This window comes from Macaca nemestrina, chromosome 2 (assembly GCF_043159975.1).
Source record: "Macaca nemestrina isolate mMacNem1 chromosome 2, mMacNem.hap1, whole genome shotgun sequence".
NCBI classification, from domain to species: domain Eukaryota; kingdom Metazoa; phylum Chordata; class Mammalia; order Primates; family Cercopithecidae; genus Macaca; species Macaca nemestrina.
The window spans coordinates 122,462,651-122,484,026 of record NC_092126.1 but is presented as its reverse complement, the minus strand read 5'-3'; the positions used below and the strand labels follow the sequence as shown (position 1 = coordinate 122,484,026).

Sequence of the window (21,376 nt, the reverse complement as noted above, 5' to 3'; positions counted from 1 at the left end):
CAGATAATTAGATGTTTTCCTATAGAGTTGTTTGAGCTCCTTATATATTCTAATTATTAGTCCCTTGTCACATGGGTGGTTTGCGAATATTCTCCCATTCTGTGGACTCTCCCTTCACTTTGTTGATTGTTTCCTGATATGGTTTGGCTATGTCACCACCCAATCTCCTCTTGAATTGTAGTTCCCCTTCATGGGTGGGACCAGGTGGAGACAGTTGAATCATGGGGGCAGTTTCCCCTATCGTGTTCTCATGAAAGCGAGTTCTCACGAGATCTGATGGTTTTATAAGGGGCTTCCCCCTTTGCTGGGCAGTCATTGTTCCCCTTGCTCCCACCATGTGAAGAAGGATGTGTCTGCTTCCCCTTCTGCCATGATTGTAAGTTTCTTGAGGCCTCCCCACCCGAGCTGAACTGTGAGTCAATTAAACCTCTTTCCTGTATAAATTACCCAGTCTTGGGTATGTCTTTATTAGCAGTGTGAGAATGGACTAATATATTTCCTTTGCTGTGCAGAAGCTCGTGCACCAGTGAATTGCCTTCCCTTCAGGTTGGCAAGTTCTTCCAGGTTCTGTGCCAGTCCAGAGGTGCCATCCAGGAGCCAGGGACTAAAGTCAAAAACCTTAGCTGTCTACCTGGTGTTCTATTGTATTGTGGCTGAGACAGCGCTCAAACCAGGAGATGTAGTCTTTCCCACTCCTCTGTCCCCTTTCCAAAGGCGGAGGTGTCTTGCCCTGTGGCTACGGCCACCTCGTGCCCACTGGGAGTACTGCTAGACCGCTGCTGATGTTCCCTTAAGGCCCAAGTGCTCTTCATTCAGCTTGTGGTGAATGCTGCCTGGTCTGGGACTCACCCTCCAGGGAAGTGGGCTCCCCTTTGGCCTAGGGAAGGTTCAGAAATGCCCTCTAAGAGCCAAGTCCTGGAATTGAGGGCCCCAAGAACATGCTTGGTGCTCTTCCCCATTGTAGCCAACCTGGTACCTAAGATACAAGACAAAGTCCCATTACTTTTCCTTTCATTTTTCTCAAGCAGAAGTCTCACTCCATAGCCACTACAACTGGGAATGTACTGAGTCTCATGTGAAGTCAGCAAGTCTCAGGCCCTCAGCGTAGTACGTTGGTATCACTGCTGGTTATTCAGTGCCAAAGGACTCTTCAGTTAGCTGGTGAAGAATCCTGCCCATACTGGATCTTTCCTCCAAGGCAGTGGGTTCGCTTCTGGCCCAGAGTGTGTCTAGAAAGGTCATCCAGGAGCTAGCTAGGGCCTGAAAAGGGAGTCTCATGCCTCTGACTGTTGCCTTATCCTACTGCTGCTGAGCTGGTATCCAAGGTGCAAAACAAAGTCCTCCCCAGTCTTCCTCAAGCAGAAGAAAAGGAGCTACAAACGATGCAGCCTGGAGTTAGAGGAGGAGTGATGCCAGCATGCCCTTAGCTGTTCCAGCTGGTGTCTCAAGAGGTCACATGCCCCGCCAGTGCACTGACTCTGAGCCCAGTTCAGCACTAGGACTTGCCTAGGAATTGCAGACCTTGTGGCCTAGAATGCTGTTGAAGTTTATTTGGGGTCCCAGAGCACTTTAGTCCATGGTAGCTAGGCTTGCAGGAACTTAAGTTTTAATCACTGGGATCAGTGATTCCCCTCTGGCTAGGGCTGGTTTAAATACTCCCTCTGTGGGTAGGCATCAGCTGAGTTTGGTCTGGTTTTGCTTTCTTCTATAACAAGGGCAACACTGAGTTAAATGCCTCACAATTGCTGGCTCTTCCTCTACCTGACACACAGAAATGCTGTCTGCACCATGCTGCCACAACCGAACATGGGGGAGGGGTGGCATCAGTGATTTAAGACTGTTTTTCCTACCTCTTCAGTGCTTTTTTCAGCAATATGAAGTTAGAACCAGGTACTGTGAGTGCTCACCTGATTTTTTGATTCTTATGAAGGTGCTTTTTTCTGTGTGTAGTTGTTAAATTGGTGTCCTTGCAGAGGGGATGAGCAGTGGAGCCTTTTGTTCTGCCCTCTTGTTCTGCCCCTCTTGGTCTAAGGGATCTTTTTGAGATGATGGAAATGTTCTACAACTGGATTCTGGTGATGGTTGCATAAGTCCTTAAATATAGTAAAAATCATTGAATTTTACACTAAATATGGTAAATTTTGTGGATTAAAATTATACCTCAGTAAAGTTTTTGTTTTGTTTTGTTTTGTTTTTTAGTTTTTATTTCAATAGTTTTTTGGATACTAGTGGTTTTTTGCTACCTTTATGAATTATATGGTGGTGAATTCTGAAATAAAGCCGTTTTTAAAAAGGGAATCAAATGATATTTATAGAAAGGTTTCAAGAGTGCCAGTTATTAATTTAAAATCATAGGCATAAAATATGCATTGTAAAGAATATTAACCATTTAAAAAAAAAGAAATGAGCTATAGTGTATTTTAATAAGCACACTAAAGTGTCTTGGGTTCAGAATTGCTACTCTTTTAAAGACAGAAGAATCCTCAGTGAATTTAAACTTCAGTAGAAGGGAAAACTAATGGAACGAAATTCCCTATACTAATCATGAAACATTAGAATGAATGTGTAAGGGAGGCCACAGAACCATCTTCTATTGGCTGTTAAATTCAGTACACAGCCATATAATATATATCAAAACATTTTACATATTTAAACAGGCTATTTTGCAATCTCACTATTTCCTTGTAACTATACCTAGAGCTATTTGATACCATCACTGAAAATGTGCATTCTAATTTTGTAATTTTTAGGTCATGATGAGGAAAAATAAAAACCATTTTGGCTTAAAGAACAAATGATTCTAATAAATGAATCAAATCATCAGAAGTCTGAGATCAGTTTTGCAGGTTCATTCTAACCTGAAGTGAGCATTTGCAAATGATTGTGAATGATGGTACATACAGAAGAAAAGTGAATAGGCAATCTGAATAGATGAGTTTATGTACACTCTTGGATGGGTGCTACCATTTACTGAAATTCTCATGGAGTTGCCATTGTGGAGAAAAAACTGTCAATCAAAGATGAAGATCTGAAAGCAAATTGAAAATTGAATTGAAAAGTAATTTTACTTTCAGGTGGTTTGCAAATGTAGATGTTAAGTTTGAAATGAATGCTGTTAATGACCATAGCTGAGAGAGTTATACACCTGCTGATCGCTAGAATATTATTATAAATGAGGTTGATTTTCCCGTCAACTACCCCATTTTTTCTCAACATAGTCTCATTACTTTTTCTATCACCTTGCTGACCCTTAGCTGTGAATGCTCACTTGTGTATATAACAATGTATTAACTCATATATGGTGTTTTTAAAAAATGAATCCTTAAGTACTAGAGGAGTAATGCTAGTGTTGCTTGTCTTTTTCTTCTTTGTTAGGTCACAGGAGGTTTTTGATGGTGAAAATCAAGCCTGTATTACAAGTGAAGAGCTGTTTTACAAGCAGTCTCCTTGCAGCAACTAAATTGCCCCCAAAAAAGCACATAAGTGTAATGAAGCTTTTAAGTAGTCACACATAGGCATTTATATTCTCTCTCATGAATGACTAATTTTAATTTTTTTAAAGTAGCAATTCAGCTTGCTTTTAGAACCATTTAAGCTTAGCACATGATTTTGTTTTCCCCCCAAAACTAACTATTCTTGATTATGAGATAGGGAAGGTTTGCATATTTATTTTTGCAAAGACAGTAGCATAAGCCCTCATCACCATATGGATGGCTTAGTCCTAATATCTCTGTCTTAAGCTGGGCACATGATCATTTAGAAATTCTTTCAGACATCAGAGCCATAATGATTAGACTTAACTGAGAACTATTTTGTGCAAACTAAAATCTGACTTCTGTGAAGATGAACCTCATGCTGTGAGCCTAGTGTTTGGTTCCTATTGAGTTTTACAGTCTAGAGGACCCACCTCTTAATAAATGTGTTGGATTACATTAAAAGATACGCTATAGCAGAGGGATGCGTCTTTCTTTTGGCTTTTCACACAGTCTTCTGTCTGGCATGCTCTTCCCCTAGATGTGTGCATGGTTCCTACCTCTACTTCACTCAACTCAGCTTAAATGGTGTCTTATATGAGAGGCCTTCCCTAACTACCCTTTCTAAAATAATACTTCCCATCCCTATCTATCACTTTGTCATGCTTTATTTTTATTCCATAGTCCTTATTGGGAATTGATATACTATATGTGGACTGGTTTATTTATTACTATCTTCTCCACTAGAACAAGCTGGAGACCTTGTTTTTTTCACTGTGAAATCCCCAATATCTACTTCCAGCCTTGAGAGTAAGTAGGTGCTCAATAAAAAGATGAGCCAATATGTAACTATGGTAGGGCTTCAAAAAAGGCAACTTAGCAAATATTTCCTAATTAATTATAAACCCCTTAACCTAGCTCTGTGAGAGTACTGTGATAAGCAGGATGTGATCTCAGTGCCCTGGGGTGCTTACAGGCTAGTAGAAGAGTTTATATATAACAGCCTAACACCCACACTTTTTTTTTTTTTTAACCAAGACTCACTGGAGCAGAATAAAAGATGTCATAGCCTACAACCCCACCCATTCCCACTTTCCAGTATGGAGGTTGGGACATTGATAGAGAGAGGATTACTGAGGCATGTATGAGCCACTTATGTTTTAGTTAATAGAAAATTAAAGGCCAGAATTCCACAGGGTTCAATAAACAATCCGCAGCCACCCAAGTTGATGATGGTTACTTGAGTACAAGCACTGCAATACTGTGACAGTCAATCTGATCAACGAGACAGCTACTAAATGACTAACTTAACAGATGGGTGGCATCTACAGCATGGAGACTGGAAAAAGGGAGAATTCACATCCAGGGTGGGATGGAGTAGGATGACGAGAAATTTCATCACACTACTCAGAGCAGCATGCAATTTAAAACTTATGAATTATTTATTTCTGGTATTTTTCACTTAATATTTTTGGATCCTGGGTAACTGAAACCACTGAAACATGAAACCACAGATGAGGGGGTCTACTGTAATAACGTATCACTGAAAACTGAGAATAGCACTACTTGAAAACTACAATGAACTCAATATTGATGATGAAATTTTAGTAAATGGTTTTCCTCCCAAATTTCCAGAAATTCCATCCCTACCCTACTCCCACCCCACCATCGTGTTTTATAATGTGCACACTAGGAACTTTGCAAATTGCCCAGCCTTTCGGGGCACTCAGACTTTTTTGTGAAAGTTAACATGAGGAACTTATTTAAACTCTAGAGTGAGCTTTGGAACACCAAATTCTAGTAACCCTTTTAAACTCAATTACAACATTACTACCCAAGTGTTAAAACTGGAATACATGGGACTACATGTTATTTAACCATGAAAACAAAGGAAAAGATGTGCATATTTGCATCAGTTTATGGCTCATAAAGTGGACTATAGTCATGGACCTAAACCACAAAGGGGGATGAAAAAAATTCAGTAATAGAGGTTTAAAAACATGCTGTAGCAAGTCAATAAAAAAATGTGATTAAAATCTGGAGATCGAAGAAGTTTTCAGGGAAGAGGTGGCATTTTAACTCAAATTTGATAGATGAATATAATTTCAGTTGGCATAATAAAGAGAGAAGGGGCTTTCCAAGGGAAATGCATAAGCAAAGGCATGAAAATAAAAAAGAATGTATTTAAGTACATCCTTTTAGGTAACAGTAAGCATACTGGTATTGTCATTGTGGCAGTCCACCCCAGTGTCCCATATCATATCCTCTGGACCCACCTCTGCTATCAGCTGCACTGGACAGTTTGTGCAAGTTTGTGCAAGTGTACCCTAGGGCCTCCTTTGATGCTGTGGAGGCCCACTTCACCCATGGACTAGCACAACTTGGAAATACTGGGGAGTTAAGGCCCCTAAAGGCAACCCATAACCCTTGGGGATTGGGAATCAGTGAATATGTGCTCCCACCTCCCACCCTTCAGGTGGTCCATTCTGTAGGCTGTTCTGTACATGTCTTCAGAAGTCCCGGTGGAATGGAGCCCCTGTGACCTGTAGTGATGTCACTGATAGTGCATTTTTAAATTGACTTTTCCTCCTTTTTGTCCTATTCTCCCTGCTCCCTGACTCCTGCTTCATGAGATCACGTCTGAAATAGACTACTTGCACCATATTTTAAATTCTACTTTTGGAGATTTGCTTCCTAAAGATGCTGCACAACACAACCAGGTATATGAAATAGCTCTAAGGATTGCATTGGCCAACAAACTTACAAGAATTGGAGACCTTAGTCAGTATTGAATTTTATAAATATTCTCAAGGATACAAGTCATGAAGTACACATGAAGCAGAAGGAGATCCAGTCTTTTCTAAATGCACTTGGCCCAGATTTAATGAGTAAGTTCTCCAAGCAATACCTGAGGGAGAGCTACCAGCCCAAAGAGAGCTTATTTTGGCTACTTCATATATTTGTAGCTTATGTGGCATTTTTCAGGGGAGCCATGCCCGCATAAGCCCATGGATTCCAGGTTTGTTGACTACAAGCAGTCCTAGATGTATCAGGTATATCCTGCAAAAAACATTCCATTAAGAACTTTTCCCGTAATACCATTAGTGCATTTGCCAGGGAGTCACTCATGTTTACAGGGAGTTTTGGCTGGTCTTATGTCTTTCTTTTCTGGAATGCCCTTTAGTAAAGTAAAGTAAATGGTTACAGGCCTGCTGCTCTCTCTTTCCTTCCCAGAAGAAGCATGCAACCTTTTAAAAACACTGAGCCAGGTAACTACCAACCTTGGAATTGTCAGATAGACTTGTAAATAATTTACCATTATTGCTCTTGCCTCATCATTTTAGGCTTTAGTAGGTCTCCTGGCTCTGCTACTTACTATCTATGAGACCTTGAACAAGTTGCTTAATGTCTCTGAGCCTCTCACTACATTGATAAAATGTAAATATTGATTCCTATTTCAAAGACTTGTTGGGAGGAATAAATGAGATAACACTGGTAAAATGGTATGCAGATTCTGGCACGTGGTAAGGATTTAGATGTTGCTCTTCCATGTCCCGTCCTCTTCTAACTATTTATAATTATATTCTTGATTTTTCCCCTGCTGAGGTCGTCTTGATATCTCATATTAAAACTCCCAGCAACCAATCGTGGCTTTCTTCTGCATTTCCTCTCTTCCTCTTGTACCAATTCTGATGTTCTCTCCTGGAGTCTCGGGTGATAACCTCCTGGTTTCAGTCCTGCACATTTTTCTTCATGGGGTTTGACAGGAGCAGAGGGTGCATAGAGGAATGTGGTGGAAGGGAATACTGGGGTAGTGGATACGGGTCAGAATTTGGAGATCTCTGAATAACAAACAAGATAAGAAACTTAAACTTTATTCCATAGACTATAAGATGCCAAAAAAGAAATTGAAGCTTAGGGGTGACATTCGGTCTCATGGCTGGTCCACATGAAGAATGGACTGAGAGATAAAACACTGGGGGCTGGGTGGGATGGCCCACACCTGTAATCCCAGCACTTTGGGAGGCCAAGGCGGATGGATCACCTGAGGTCAGGAGTTCGAGACCAGCCTGGCCAACATGGTGAAACCTGTCTCTACTAAAAATACAAAAAATTAGCCAGGTGTGGTGGTGTGCGCATGTAGTCCCAGCTACTTAGGAGGCTGAGACACGAGAATCACTTGAACCTGGGAGGCAGAGGTTGCAGTGAGCCGAGATCGCATCACTGCACTCCAGCCTGGGTGACAGAGTGAGACTCCATCTCAAAAAAAAAAAAAAAAAAAAAAAAAAAAAATTGGGGCAATTGGGAAACCAGTAGAAGAGGCCATTTCAACCCACAAATGACCTTAACTTTGTAACTGCAAGAAACCAAAGGAAAGAATAGATACGAAACCACTAAGAAAGTGACTTTGGGCTGGTCGCGGTGGCTCACGCCTGTAATCCCAACACTTTGGGAGGCCAAGGCAGTCAGATCACGAGGTCAGGAAATCGAGACCATCCTGGCCAACATGGTGAAACCTCATCTCTACTAAAAATACAAAAATTAGCTGGGTATGGTGGTGTGGGTATGGACCTTATAAGGGTCCAAATTCTGACCCTTATCCTATAGTCCCAACTACTCAGGAGGCTGAGGAAGGAGAATCACTTGAACCAGGGAAGTGGAGATTGTAGTGAGCCGAGATCACACCACTGGACTCCAGCTTGGTGACAGAGCAAGACTCTGTCTCAGAGAAAAGAAAGTGACTTTGACAGGATGTGGCAGCTAATTGGATTGGTGAAGTTCAGATGCTCATGATTCTCAGGAGTCCTCGCTAATAACTGAGAGTATTTGAAGTAAGTATGTGAGGCCTATTGTGAGGAATGAGGTTACCCCCAAGAGCCTGGGAATTAGGAAAATAAGAGTAGCCTCCAAAATTTTAATTGTAAGATAATAACCATTGGATCAGAGCTTTTTTTTAACCTATCAAAAGGAAAGATTTGTAGACGGAAAGAAGATAATCTCATACATACATACACACAAAAGGTAAACGTGAACTATGTACATTCAAACACAGTGTAGGGTAGGCATCTTAGCCATTAGATATTAAATATTTTGTTCCCAGGAGCAAAGATCATTCTACTATGGATGTGTTTATAGGGATCACCTGCACCATAAAGAAAGCAAGCATGTAGTTCAGAAGGTGGATACTGGGATTAAGTAGATCTGAGTTTAAATCTGTACTCCACTGAATATGTGGTTTGGGGAGAGTTACCTAGCCTTATTAACTAAACTTTAGATTCCTCATCTGTAAAATAGATGATAATAATAGTAGATATCTTGTAGGGTTTATGGGAGGATTAAATGAGGTAAAGTATATAGAGTGCTTAACACATTGTTGGCATATAGAGAATGTTCAATAATTGATATTTAATAATAATATTTTTGGAAAATATATGCATCTTACACTGAAGTCTAAGTCAGTCATTCTGATTATATGCTAAGTCAACAAATCCTTCTGATACTTGATTTTTTTTTTTTTTTACATGAATAAACACATTTCAGTAGTTTACATTCCATTCTTGCTAGCTTGGAGATCATCCTTCTGGAAGGCCTGACACAGGATCATGGGTAGAGGTATAAATTTGTAAGCTATTGGAAAACTGGATCTAGAACGAAGCAGGAAGGAGGTTCTCAAGGAGTGTGCGAGAGGGAAAAGTGAAAGTGGTTTTCAGCAGAGAAACAAGTATTATCTTAAGAGTATAATATGGTTCTGTGGTTCTCACCATACTGTAAACTCTGTAAGGACAAAAACCAGGGAATTCTTGGTACTGCTGTATCCATAGCACCTAGCACAATGTCTGTACTAGTCTCTTGGTAAACAGCAAACAAATGAAAATGCTTCAGCCTGGAATAGTAGTCGGCATAGTGTTGCATGGCAGAAATGGCAGTGGATTTTAAGTTCAAAGACAGAATGCTAACACTTGCCTCTGCTGCTTACTAACTGTATATCCATGGGGTAGTAATTTCTAGAGGCTTATTTTCTCATCTGTAAAATGGAAAATTAATAAAAGTGTTAGAAACAACTATTTAAGAATAGTTACTTTTTCTGCTACACTGCGCTATGATTTTCACATCTTAGCCACTTCCATATCTCCAGTGTCTTATATTGTACTACTAAGGCATCAACTGTTAGCTGAATGAATTAATTAATCAGGAGGAAAATTTAAGTAGGAGACCTTGAAGTCAAGTAATCCCTAGCAATGATGTGCTACAAAGTAGGACTATTCATGTAAGGTGCTAAAGTGGAATCAAGGTATTGGTTGTCATAGTGGAGGAGGTTTAAGTTTAGATGAAATCTTACTGTCTGTGTGAATATTTAGAGTCACCCAGAATAATGGACTGTGATCCGAGTTCCAGAGTTACCCAGGAATATTAATGAATATTATAAAGATCAGTAGATGAGTAGATTAATATTGAGTAGGCTTAAGGGGAATTTTTTTTGATGTTTTAAAGTTTAAAAAACATTAGATCAACATGGCATAAAGATCAAAGAAATTCAAGTGCATATAGACTATTCACCAGTCATATGACAGATCGTACAGTAAGTCTTATTACATTTTTTTATTATGCTTTAAGATCTGGGATACATGTACAGAACATGCAGGTTTGTTACGTAGGTATACACATGCCATGGTGGTTTGCTGCACCCAACAACCCATCATCTACATTCAGTATTTCTCCTAATGCTATCGCTCCTCTAGCCCTCCAGACCCTGATAGGCCCCGGTGTGTGATGTTCCCCCCGTGTCCACGTGTATTGTTCAGCTCCCACTTATGAGTGAGAATAAGCAGTGGTTTTCTTTTCCTGTGTTAGTTTGCTGAGAATGATGATTTGCAGCTTCGTCCTTTGCAGGGACATGGACTCATCCTTTTTTACAGCTGCATAGTATTCCATGGTGTATATGTGCCACATTTTCTTTATCCAGTCTATCATTGATGGACATTTGGGTTGATTCCAAGTCTTTGCTATTGTGAATAGTGCTGCAATAAACGTACATGTGCATGTGTCTTTATACTAGAATGATGTATAGTTCTTTGGGTATGTGCCCAGTAATGGGATTGCTGAGTCAAATGGTATTTCTGGTTCCAGATTCTTAAGAAATCACCACACTGTCTTCCACAATGGTTGAACTAATTTACACTCCCACCAGCAGTGTAAAAGTGTTCCTATTTCTCCACATCCTCTCCAGCATCTGTTGTTTCCCGAGTTTTTAATGACCACCATTCTGGCTGGCGTGAGATGGTATGGCATTGTGGTTTTGATCTGCATTTCTCTAATGACCAGTGATGATGAGCTTTTTATATATGTTTGTTGGCTGCATAAATGTCTTCTTTTGAGAAGTGTCCATTCATATCCTTTGCCCACTTTTTGATGGGGTTGTTTTTTTCTTGTAAATTTGTTTAAGTTCCTTGTAGATTCTGGATATTAGCCCTTTGTCAGATGGATAGATTGCAAAATTTTTCTCCCATTCTGTAGGTTTCCTGTTCACTGATGATAGTTTCTTTTACTGTGCAGAAGCTCTTTAGTTTAATTAGATCCCGTTTGTCAATTTTGGCTTTTGCTGCCATTGCTTTTGGTGTTTTAATCATGAAGTATTTGCCCATGACTATGTCCTGAATGGTATTGCCTAGGTTTTCTTCTAGAGTTTGTATGGTTTTAGGTTTTATATTTATGCCTTGGATTTTGAGTTAATTTTTGTATAAGGTGTAAGGAAGGAGTCCAGTTTCAGTTTTCTGCATATGGCTGGCCAGTTTTTCCAACATGATTTATTAAATAGGGAATCCTTTCCTCATTGCTTGTTTTTGTCAGTGTGTCAAAGATCAGATGGTTGTAGATGTGTGGCGTTATTTCTGAGGCCTCCGGTCTGTTCCATTGGTCTATGTATCTGTTTTGGTACCAGTACCATGCTGTTTTGGTTACTGTAGCCTTGTAGTATAATTTGAAGTCAGGTAGCATGATGCCTCCAGCTTTATTCTTTTTGCTTAGGATTGTCATGGCTATATGGGCTCTTTTTGGTTCCATATGAAATTTAAAGTAGTTTCTTCTAATTCTGTGAAGAAAGTCAATGGTACCTTGATGGGAATAGCATTGAACCTATAAATTACTTTGGGCAATATGACCATTTTCCCGATATTGATTCTGCCTATCTATGAGCATGAAATGTTTTTCCATTTGTTTGTGTCCTCTCTTGTTTGCTTGAGCAGTGATTTGTAGTTCTCCTTGAAGAGGTCCTTCACATCCCTTGTAAGTTGGATTCCTAGGTATTTTATTATCTTTGTAGAAATTGTGAATGGGAGTCCACTCATGATTTGGCTTTCTGTTTCTCTATTATTGGTGTATAGAAGTGCTTATGAATTTTGCACATTGATTTTGTATCCTGAGAACTTTGCTAAAGTTGCTATCAGCTTAAGGAGATTTTGGGCTGAGATTATGGGTTTTCTAAATATACAATCATGTCATCTGCAAACAGAGACAATTCGACTTCCTCTCTCCCTATTTGAATACTCTTATTTCTTTCTCTTACCTGATTGCCCTGGCCAGAAATTCCAATACTCTGTTGAATAGGAAGGGTGAGAGAGGGCATCCTTGGCTTGTGCCAGTTTTCAAAGGGAATGCTGCCAGTTTTTTCCCATTCAGTATGGTACTGGCTGTGAGTTTGTCATAAATAGCTCTTATTTTGAGATATGTTCCATCAATACCTAGTTTATTGAGAGTTTTTAGCATGAAAGGGTGTTGAATTTTATCAAAGGCCTTTTCTGCATCTATTGAGATAATCATGTGGTTTTTGTCATTGGTTCTGTTTATGTGATGGATTATGTTTATTGATTTGCATATGTTGAACCAGCCTTGCATCCCAGGGATGAAGCCAACTTGACCGTGGTGGAGAAGCTTTTTATGTGCTGCTGGATTTGGTTTGCCAGTATTTTATTGAGGATTTTCACATCAATGTTCATCAGGGATATTAGCCTGAAATTTTCTCTTTTTGTTGTGTCTCTGCCAGGTTTTAGTCTCAAGATGATGCTGGCCTCATAAAATGAGTTAGAGAGGAGTCCCTCCTCTTCTGTTGTTTGGAATAGTTTCAGAAGGAATGATACCAGCTCCTCTTTGTACCTCTGGTAGAATTTGGCTGTGAATTCACCTGGTTCTGGGCTTTTTTTGGTTGGTAGGGTATTAACTACTGCCTCAATTTCATAACTTGCTATTGGTCTATTCAAGGATTCGACTTCTTCCTGGTTTAGTCTTGGGAGGGTGTACGTGTCCAGGAATTTATCCATTTCTTCTAGATTTTCTAGTTTATTTGCACAGAGGCATTTATATTATTCTCTGATGTTAGTTTGCATCTCTGTGGGATTAGTGATGATATCCCCTTTATCATTTCCTATTGTGCCTATTTGATTCTTCTCTCTTTTCTTCTTTATTAGTCTGGCTAGTGGTCTATTTTGTTGATCTTTTAAAAATAACCAGCTCCTGGATCCATTGATTTTTTTAAGAGTTTTTCTTGTCTCTGTCTCCTTCAGTTCTGCTCTGATCTCAGTTATTTCTTGTCTTCTGCTAGCTTTTGAATTTGGTTGCTCTTGCTTCTCTAGCTCTTTTAATTGTGATGTTAGAATGTCGATTTTAGATCTTTCCCACTTTCTCCTATGGCCATTTAGTGCTATAAATTTCCCTCTAAACTCTGCTTTAGCAGTGTCCCAGAGATTCTGCTACATTGTGTCTTTGTTCTCATTGGTTTCAAAGAACTTGTTTATTTCTTCCTTAATTTCATTATTTACAGTAGTCATTCAGGAGCAGGTTGTTCAGTTCCCATGTAGTTGTGAGTTTCTTAATCCCTAGTTCTAATTTGATTGCACTGTGGTCTGAGAGACTGTTATGATTTCTGTTCTTTTGCATTTTCTGAGAAGTGTTTTACTTCCAATTATGTCGTCAATTTTGGAATAAGTGCAATGTGGTGCTGAGAAGAATGTATATTCTGTTGATTTGGGGTGGAGAGTTCTATAGATGTCTATTAGGTCTGCTTGGTCCAAAGCTGAGTTCAAGTCCTGAATATCTTTGTTAATTTTTTGTCTCATTGATGTGTCTAATATTGACCGTGGGGTGTTAAAGTCTCCCTCTATTAATGTGTGGGACTTGAAGTCTCTTTGTAGGTCTCTAAGAACTTGCTTTATGAATCTGGGTGCTCCTGTGTTGGGTGAATATGTATTTGAGATAGTTAGCTCTTCTTGTAGTGTTGATCCCTTTACCATTATATAATACCCTTCTTTGTCTTTTTTTATCTTTGTTGGTTTAAAGTCTGTTTTATCAGAGACTAGGATTGCATCCCCTGCTGTTTTTGAATTCCATTTGCTTGGTAAATATTCCTCCATCCCTTTATTTTGAGCCTATGTGTGTCTTTGCAGGCAAGATGGTTCTCCTGAATACAGCACACCAATGGATCTTGACTCTTTATCCAATTTTCTAGTGTGTGTCTTCTAATTGGGGCATTTAGCCTGTTTACATTTAAGGTTAATATTGTTATGTGTGAATTTGATCTTGTGATTATGATGCTAGCTGGTTATTTTGCGCATTAGTTGATACAGTTTCTTCGTACTGTTGATGGTCTTTACAATTTGGTATGTTTTTGCAGTGGCTGGTACCAGTTTTTCCTTTCCGTATTTAGTGCTTCCTTGAGGAGCTCTTGAAAGGCAGGCCTGGTGGTGACAAAATCTCTCAGCATTTTCTTGTCTGTAAAGGATTTTATTTCTCCTTCACTTATGAAGCTTAGTTTGACTGGGTATGAAATTCTGGGTTGAAAATTCTTTTCTTTAAGAATATTGAATATTGGCCCCCACTCTCTTCTGGATTGTAGAGTTTTTGCAGAGAGATTCACTGTTAGTCTGATGGGTTTCCCTTTGTGAGTAACCCAACTTTTCTCTCTGGCTGCCCTTAACATTTTTTCCTTCATTTCAACCTTGGACAGTCTGAGGATTATGTGTCTTAGGGTTGCTCTTCTCGAGGTGGTCTCTATATTTCCTGAATATGAATGTTGGCCTGTCTTGCTAGGTTGGGGAAGTTCTCCTGGATAATATCCCGAAGAATGTTTTCCTACTTGTTCCATTCTCCCCATCACTTTCAGGTATACCAATCAAATGTAGGTTTGGTCATTTCACATAGTTCTATCTTTCTTGGAGGCTTTGTTCATTCTCTTTCATTCTTTTTTCTCTGATCTTGTCTTCATGCTTTATTTCATTAAGTTGATCTTCAATTTCTTATATCCTTTCTTCTGCTTGATTGATTTGGCTATTGATACTTGTGTATGCTTCACAACATTCTCGTGCTGTGTTTTTCAGCTCCATCAAGTCATTTACATTCTTTTCTAAACTCATTATTCTAGTTAGCAATTCCTCTAACTATTTTCAAGGTTCTCAGCTACCTTGCATTGGGTTAGAACATGCTCCTTGAGCTTGGAGTAGTTTGTTATTACCCACCTTCTGAAGCGTACTTCTGTCAAGTCCTCAAACTCATTCTCTGTCCAGTTTTGTTTCCTTGCTGGCAAGGAGTTGTGATTCTTTGGAGGAGAAAAAGCGTTCTGGTTTTTGGAATTTTCAGTCTTTTTGTGCTGGTTTTTCCTCATCTTCGTGGATTTATCTACCTTTGGTCTTCGATGTTGGTGACCTTTGGATGGGGTTTTTGTGTGGATGTCCTTTTTGTTAATGTTGATGCTATTCCTTTCTGTTTGTTAGTTTTTTTCCTAACAATCAGGCCCCTCTGCTGCAGGTCTGCTGGAGTTTTCTGAAGGTCCACGCTAGATCCTCTTTCCCTGGGTATCACCAGCGGAGGCTGCAGAACAGCAAAGATTGTTGCCTGTTCCTTCCTCTGGAAGCTTCATCCCAGAGGGGCACCCACCAGATGCCAGGCAGAGCTCTCCTGTATAAGGTGTCTATCGACCCCTGCCGGGAGGTGTCTCCCAGTCAGGAGGCACAGGGGTCGGGGACCCACTTGAGGAGGCATTCTGTCCCTTAGCAGAACTCGAGAACTGTGCTGAGGGATCTGCTGCTCTCTTCAGAGCCGGCAGGCAGGAACGTTTAAGTTTGCTGAAGCTATACCCACAGCCACCACTTTCCCCAGGTGCTCTGTCCCAAGGAGATGGGAGTTTTATCTATAAGTGCCTGACTGGAGCTGCTGCCTTTCTTTCGGGGATGCCCTGCCCAGAGAAGAGGAATCTAGAGAGGCAGTCTGGCTACAGCGGCTTTGCAGAGCTGCATTGCGCTCTGCCCAGTTCGAACTTCCTGGGGGCTTTGTTTATACTTTGAGGGGAAGACTGCCTACTTGAGCCTTAGTTATGGCAGACGCCCCTTCCCCCCGCAAACTCTAGTGTCCTAGGTTGACTTTAGACTGCTGTATTCTCAGTGAGAATTTCAAATCAGTGGATCTTAGCTTGCTGGCCTCAGTGGGGGTGGGATCTGCTGAACTAGACCACTTGGTTCGCTGGCTTCAGCCCCCTTTCCGGGGGAGTGAAGGGTTCTGTCTCGCTGGCTTTCCAGGTGCCACTGGGATATGAAAAAAGACTCTTGCACTTAGCTTGATGTCTGCCCAAACGGCTGCCCTGTTTTTGGCCTGAAACCCAGGGCCCTCGTGGTGTAGGCACCTGAGGGAATCTCCTGGTGTGCGGGTTGCAAAGACCGTGGGAAAAGCATAGTATCTGGGCCAGGATGCACTGTTCCTCATGGCACAGTCCCTCACAGCTTCCTTTGGCTAGGGGAAGGAGTTCCCTGACCCCTTGCGTTTCCCGGGTGAGGCAATGCCCCACCCTGCTTTGGCTCACCCTCCATAGGCTGCAAACACTGTCTAACCAGTCCCAGAGAAATGAGCCGGGTACCTCAGTTGGAAATGCAGAAATCACCTGCCTTCTGCATTTATCTCACTGGGAGCTGCAGACTGGAGCTGCTCCTATTCAGCCATCTTCTGGCATATATCATTTTATTTTTCTTTCACAGCATAAAAATCTTCAACAAAATACTAGCCCAATTGAAATTTACTCCAAGAATACAAAGTTCATTTCACATTTGAAGATCAATGAGTATAATTAAATATATAAGACAGGATAAAGGTGAAAAACAACAGGATCATTTCAACCAGTATAGAAAAGGCATTTAACAAAATTTCACAGCCTTTCATGATTGAAAAAAGAATATCTAAAAAAGTAGAATGGAAGAGAACATCCTCAGTGTGATAAAGTAAACTACGTCTAACATCATACTTAATAAGGTCAGAATGAACACTTTCTCCCTATGATTTTCTCCCTGTATTCTCATGATTTCTATTTAAGATATGCTGAAGGCCCTAGCCATTGCAGTAATGCAAGAAAAAGAAATGAAAGGTATAAAGTTGAAAAAGCAGAAGTAAAACAGTCTTTATTCACTCCAGACATGTTTGTTTATATATAAAATCCTCAGGAATCTACAAAACAACTACTGGAACTCAAGAGTGAATTAAGCAAAGGTTAGAGGAAACAAGTACCATATAGAGAAATCAATTGAATGTCTATATACTAGAACCAAATGACTGGGAAATGAATTTTTTTTTTTTTTTTTTTTTTTAAATGGAGTCTCGCTCTGTCACCAGGCTGGAGTGCAGTAGCACAATCTCAGCTCATTGCAACCTCCGCCTCCCGGCTTCAAGCGATTCTCCTGCCTCAGCTTCCTGATTAGCTGGGATTATAGCCGTGTACCACCACACCCAGCTAATTTCTGTATTTTTAGTAGAGATGGGGTTTCACCATGTTGACCAGGATCATCTAAATCTCTCGACCTCGTGATCCACCCCTCAGCCTCCCAAGGTGCTGGGATTACAGGCATGAGCCTCTGCACCCGGCCCCGGGAAATGAAATTTTAAAATTCATTTTCAGCTGTGTCAGAAGACAAAATATGTAGGAATAAATTTAACAAAAGATGTGCAGGGCTTCTAAAATGAAAAATATAAAACATTAAGAAAGAAATTAAGCAAAGCCTAAATAATTGGAGATACATATCATGTGAGTAGACATGATCAGTATCAGTCTCTTGAAATTGATCTACAGATTGAACACAATCCAAGTTAAACTCTCAACACCTTTTTTTAAATAGAAATTGAAATGGATTCTAAAATCCATATAAAAAAGCAAAAGCCAAACAAATATTAAGCAAAACTAAAGTTGAAGAGTTTTTTTTACCTGGTTTCAAGACTTACTCTAAATCTGCAGTAATCAAGATAGTGTATTATTAGCATAAGAATAGACAAATGGATCAGTGAAAAAAAAAGAATCAATAGACAGTCCAGAAATACAACCTCACACACATGTATTTATGGTCAACTGATTTTCAACAAAGGACCAGGGCATTTCAGTGAAAAAAGGAGAGTCTTTAATAAATGGTGTTGGGACAGTTGTATAAATATACAGAAAGAAAAGAATTCCAACCCCTATGTCATACAACTCACAGAAACTAATTTGGGATGAACTAAATGTAAAAACAAACTATAAAGATGTAGAAGGAAACATAAGAAAGTATTTGTGCAACTTTAGCCTGGGCAAGGATTCTTCAGAACACAGAAGGCACTAGCATAAATAATGGTAAATTATATTTCATGAAAATTCACCTGCCTTTTGCACAAGAATAGAAGCTCCAGAAGGATAGGAACCTTGTCTTTTTCATCACTGTATCCCTGAGGTACTCCCAGCAATTTTCCTGGCTCAGTCTTTGTTGAATATCTGAATGAATGAATGAATGTTCCTGTAGTTCCATATGAAGTGATAGTATTCTCAATCATTCCTCCATTTGGAGTTTTACTCTTAACTATTTAGATTAAAAATATGTAGTTTGGCTGGGCGCAGTGGCTCATGCCTGTAATCCCAGCACTTTGGGAGGCCTAGGCCGGCCGATCACCTGAGGTCAGTCGTTCTAGACCAGGTTGGCCAACATAGTGAAACCCTGTCTCTACTAAAAATACAAAAATTAGCTGGGCATAGTGTCAGGCGCCTGTAATCCCAGCTACTCAGGAGGCTCAGTCAGGAGAATCGCTTGAACCTGGGAGTTGGAGGTTACAGTAAGCCCCGATCCCACCATTGCACTCCAGCCTGGGTGACAAGGGCGAGACTCCATCTCAAAAAAAAAAAAAAAAAAAAAAAAAAAAAAGTCGTTTTATTCATGAAAGCACAGTAACCCTTTAATAAAACTGTGATAGATGAATTTTTGGTTAATGCAGTCCCTCTTTTTGTTACCTTTTCCTTTCTAGAATCCCAGTAGTCTTTCCTTTTATTTCCTAATCAGAACTTACAGAAGAGACCTAATAGCATCTCTGAGGACATGATTTTCCAAACATATTTGATCCTGTACCCCATTAGTAAAATATTTGTACATACCTGCTATATAGGGGCATTTCTTCAGAAAATATATAAATATGTTACTATACTACTGTATAATGAGATATGCACAAAAATCACATTTTAAGAGGATGAGGTGCAAGTTCTAATGTTTTCTTCCTGCACTTCTGTGGATTGTTGCATGTCACTCCTCCTCCCCATGTGTTCATCCCACTTTGAAGATACTGCCTTAGGGTAAATGTGATACCATGTTTACATATATGTATATATATCAGGGTATAATACTGCCATAGTGTTAATACTTCTTCATTTTAAACCGTAGCTCTGACTATGGATTGAAAGACTTTGCATTTTAAATGAATTTATGATATCATTTAGTGCAAGTAGGATGGAATTTTTAGGTCTGGAGCATACTCTGAAATCATCTCACTAATTTTTACTGTATTTATTCTTAACATTGTTTAATGATAGGTTTTTTCACTGAAAGATATGTAGAGTATTTTAGAAAGAAGCAATACCGAGATTAGAAAAGTGGGAAGGAGGGGGAATGAAAGTGCTGTAGAAAAGACAATGCCGATTTTAAAAACAGTTAATTACACTATAAATATTGACAACAGTGCATTTGAATGAAATGTCTTCTTGGGGGATTACTAAATATAGAAAATTAGCAGTGTAATGTGTCTAAACAAAGTTTTTCCCTAATAATGGGGGAAAATCATTCTCAAATAAAAAGACAGTGTTTAAAGAAGCATCAATTCTATAATATAGCAGCCTGAGGCAGGTTTGGAGATTTTAAGCCTGCTGTGTTACCTCTGAGACCTAAAGGAAACAGAACATAAAAATGAGCCTCTATCAATTTGAAGCAAACCTAATCTTTGTGATCATGGCTGTGGTCTAAATCTATTAAAGATGTTCAAATTCAATGTCCTTGGTATCACTGTGGGTTGACCTGAATAGTGAGCGATAAAGTTGTGTATTATAATTCTGGTTGGAAGATATGTGCTTAGGAAGTGAAACCGACAACCAGTGTTTTGTGTCTGTCTCTAAGCAGACTAAGAGCCTATATAAAATGACAGATGTATTTTTAGGGAAAGAAATCCATAATGTTTTCCTATTTAGTAGGTGACAGTATGTCCCAAGATAACACAAGCTTAAGGGGCTGGAACAAGTATGGTTATTAAAGGCTAGCAGTCTCTCAGTTCATCCAAATTGAATTTTTTCGTAGGCTGGAGGACTGTGGAAATCTAGTGTAGAGTACTGAAATAAATTAGCATATTAAGTGAATTTATACATTCAGGCTTCTGAGCACTTTGAATTTGAGAAAGAAATTTTATTACTTCTTGAAAGAAAAAGGCAATTCTTAAATTCTGTGTTTGATCTTCCTGTTGAAAAGGGTCTATATGATAAATTATATCATTTTGATGATTATCCAAAGAAGTGGTTATTAAATTGATGATCTTTCTGTCTTCTCTCCTCTATTTTTTCAGAATTACTGATTTAGGGAACATCAAAAGAAGATTATATTTATCAACGGTCCATAAGGAACTATCCTCCACCCCTCTTCATGCAAAAATTCCACTCTTCATGATCAAACGTAAAATTGTAAGTATCACGTGAATGTTGCCTAAAATATTGAATTCAATTCAGCAAATATTAATTATGGACTGACTCCACATGTGAGGTACTTTGTTAAGTACCATGGTGGTATAAAAAATGAATACAATTCATGGCCTTGCTTCCCCTCTCTTGAAAGAGCTTAACATCTAAGTGGAATAACTTAATTATTTGAACATCTATAAAATCACCAAAACTGTGATACAAAGCACAGTGGAGAGAGAAATTGCTATTGGTACTGTGAAAGGGAAAGGAATCCATCTGACTGGGGGTGGGGGAAGGCTTTCTGAAGGAGATAGCACTTAGAATGGACTTTGGAGGACTCTTAAGATTTCAACAGGGAGACTTAGGAAGCCAAGCATTCCAGCAAAAGCAACAGCATGGGCAGAAGCATGGAGGCTGGAAAGAGGTAACCTCCGGAGAACAGCAAACAATTAATCATGGTTGCCAGGTTGAAAAAGAGCCCTAAGGAAACATTGGTCTGACAGTACAAGAGCCTGATGTGGGTTCAGACATTTTAAGTACGTTGTGTAACTTCTGAAGGGCTGATTTTTCTGACAAGTCTTTGTCAAACTTCAGTCATTTCAATACTACTCTCAGTACCCTTTTTGTGTACTATCCATTCTGGTATGCACTTGAGACTTTCCTTTAAACCAACTCTCTCTCCTTTAAATCAACTGTCTCCCTTTCTTTTTTTTTGGCTTAAATTTATTTTAAAAGAAAACTTTGTACCACTTTTATAAGTGGAAAACCAGTGTAATTTTCCCAAAATACAACATAAAAATAAACATACTAAAAACAAAACAATATTTTAAAGTCTAACTGGGTACTGTTTCTTGTTTAAGGCTCTGTCCTGAGTGCTACTCTTTGTTAAAAAGAGTTTATCAAGGATTAGATATATGTTCAGCCATTC

General features: G+C 39.4%; 1 protein-coding gene across 10 annotated transcripts in view; it reads left to right on the top strand.

Moving 5' to 3' along the window:
- CFAP20DC (CFAP20 domain containing) overlaps positions 1-21,376 on the top strand; it is a 297,123-nt gene that overhangs the window by 107,819 nt on the left and 167,928 nt on the right. For all 10 annotated transcript variants that reach the window (XR_011620118.1, XM_011743543.3, XM_011743563.3 and 7 more), the window contains one exon: positions 20,337-20,451. Coding sequence is in view for 9 of the 10 variants with exons in the window: in XM_011743543.3 (XP_011741845.2) it covers positions 20,337-20,451 (115 nt within the window). In the remaining variant the exon portion in view is untranslated. The remainder of the gene's footprint in view (positions 1-20,336; positions 20,452-21,376) is intronic.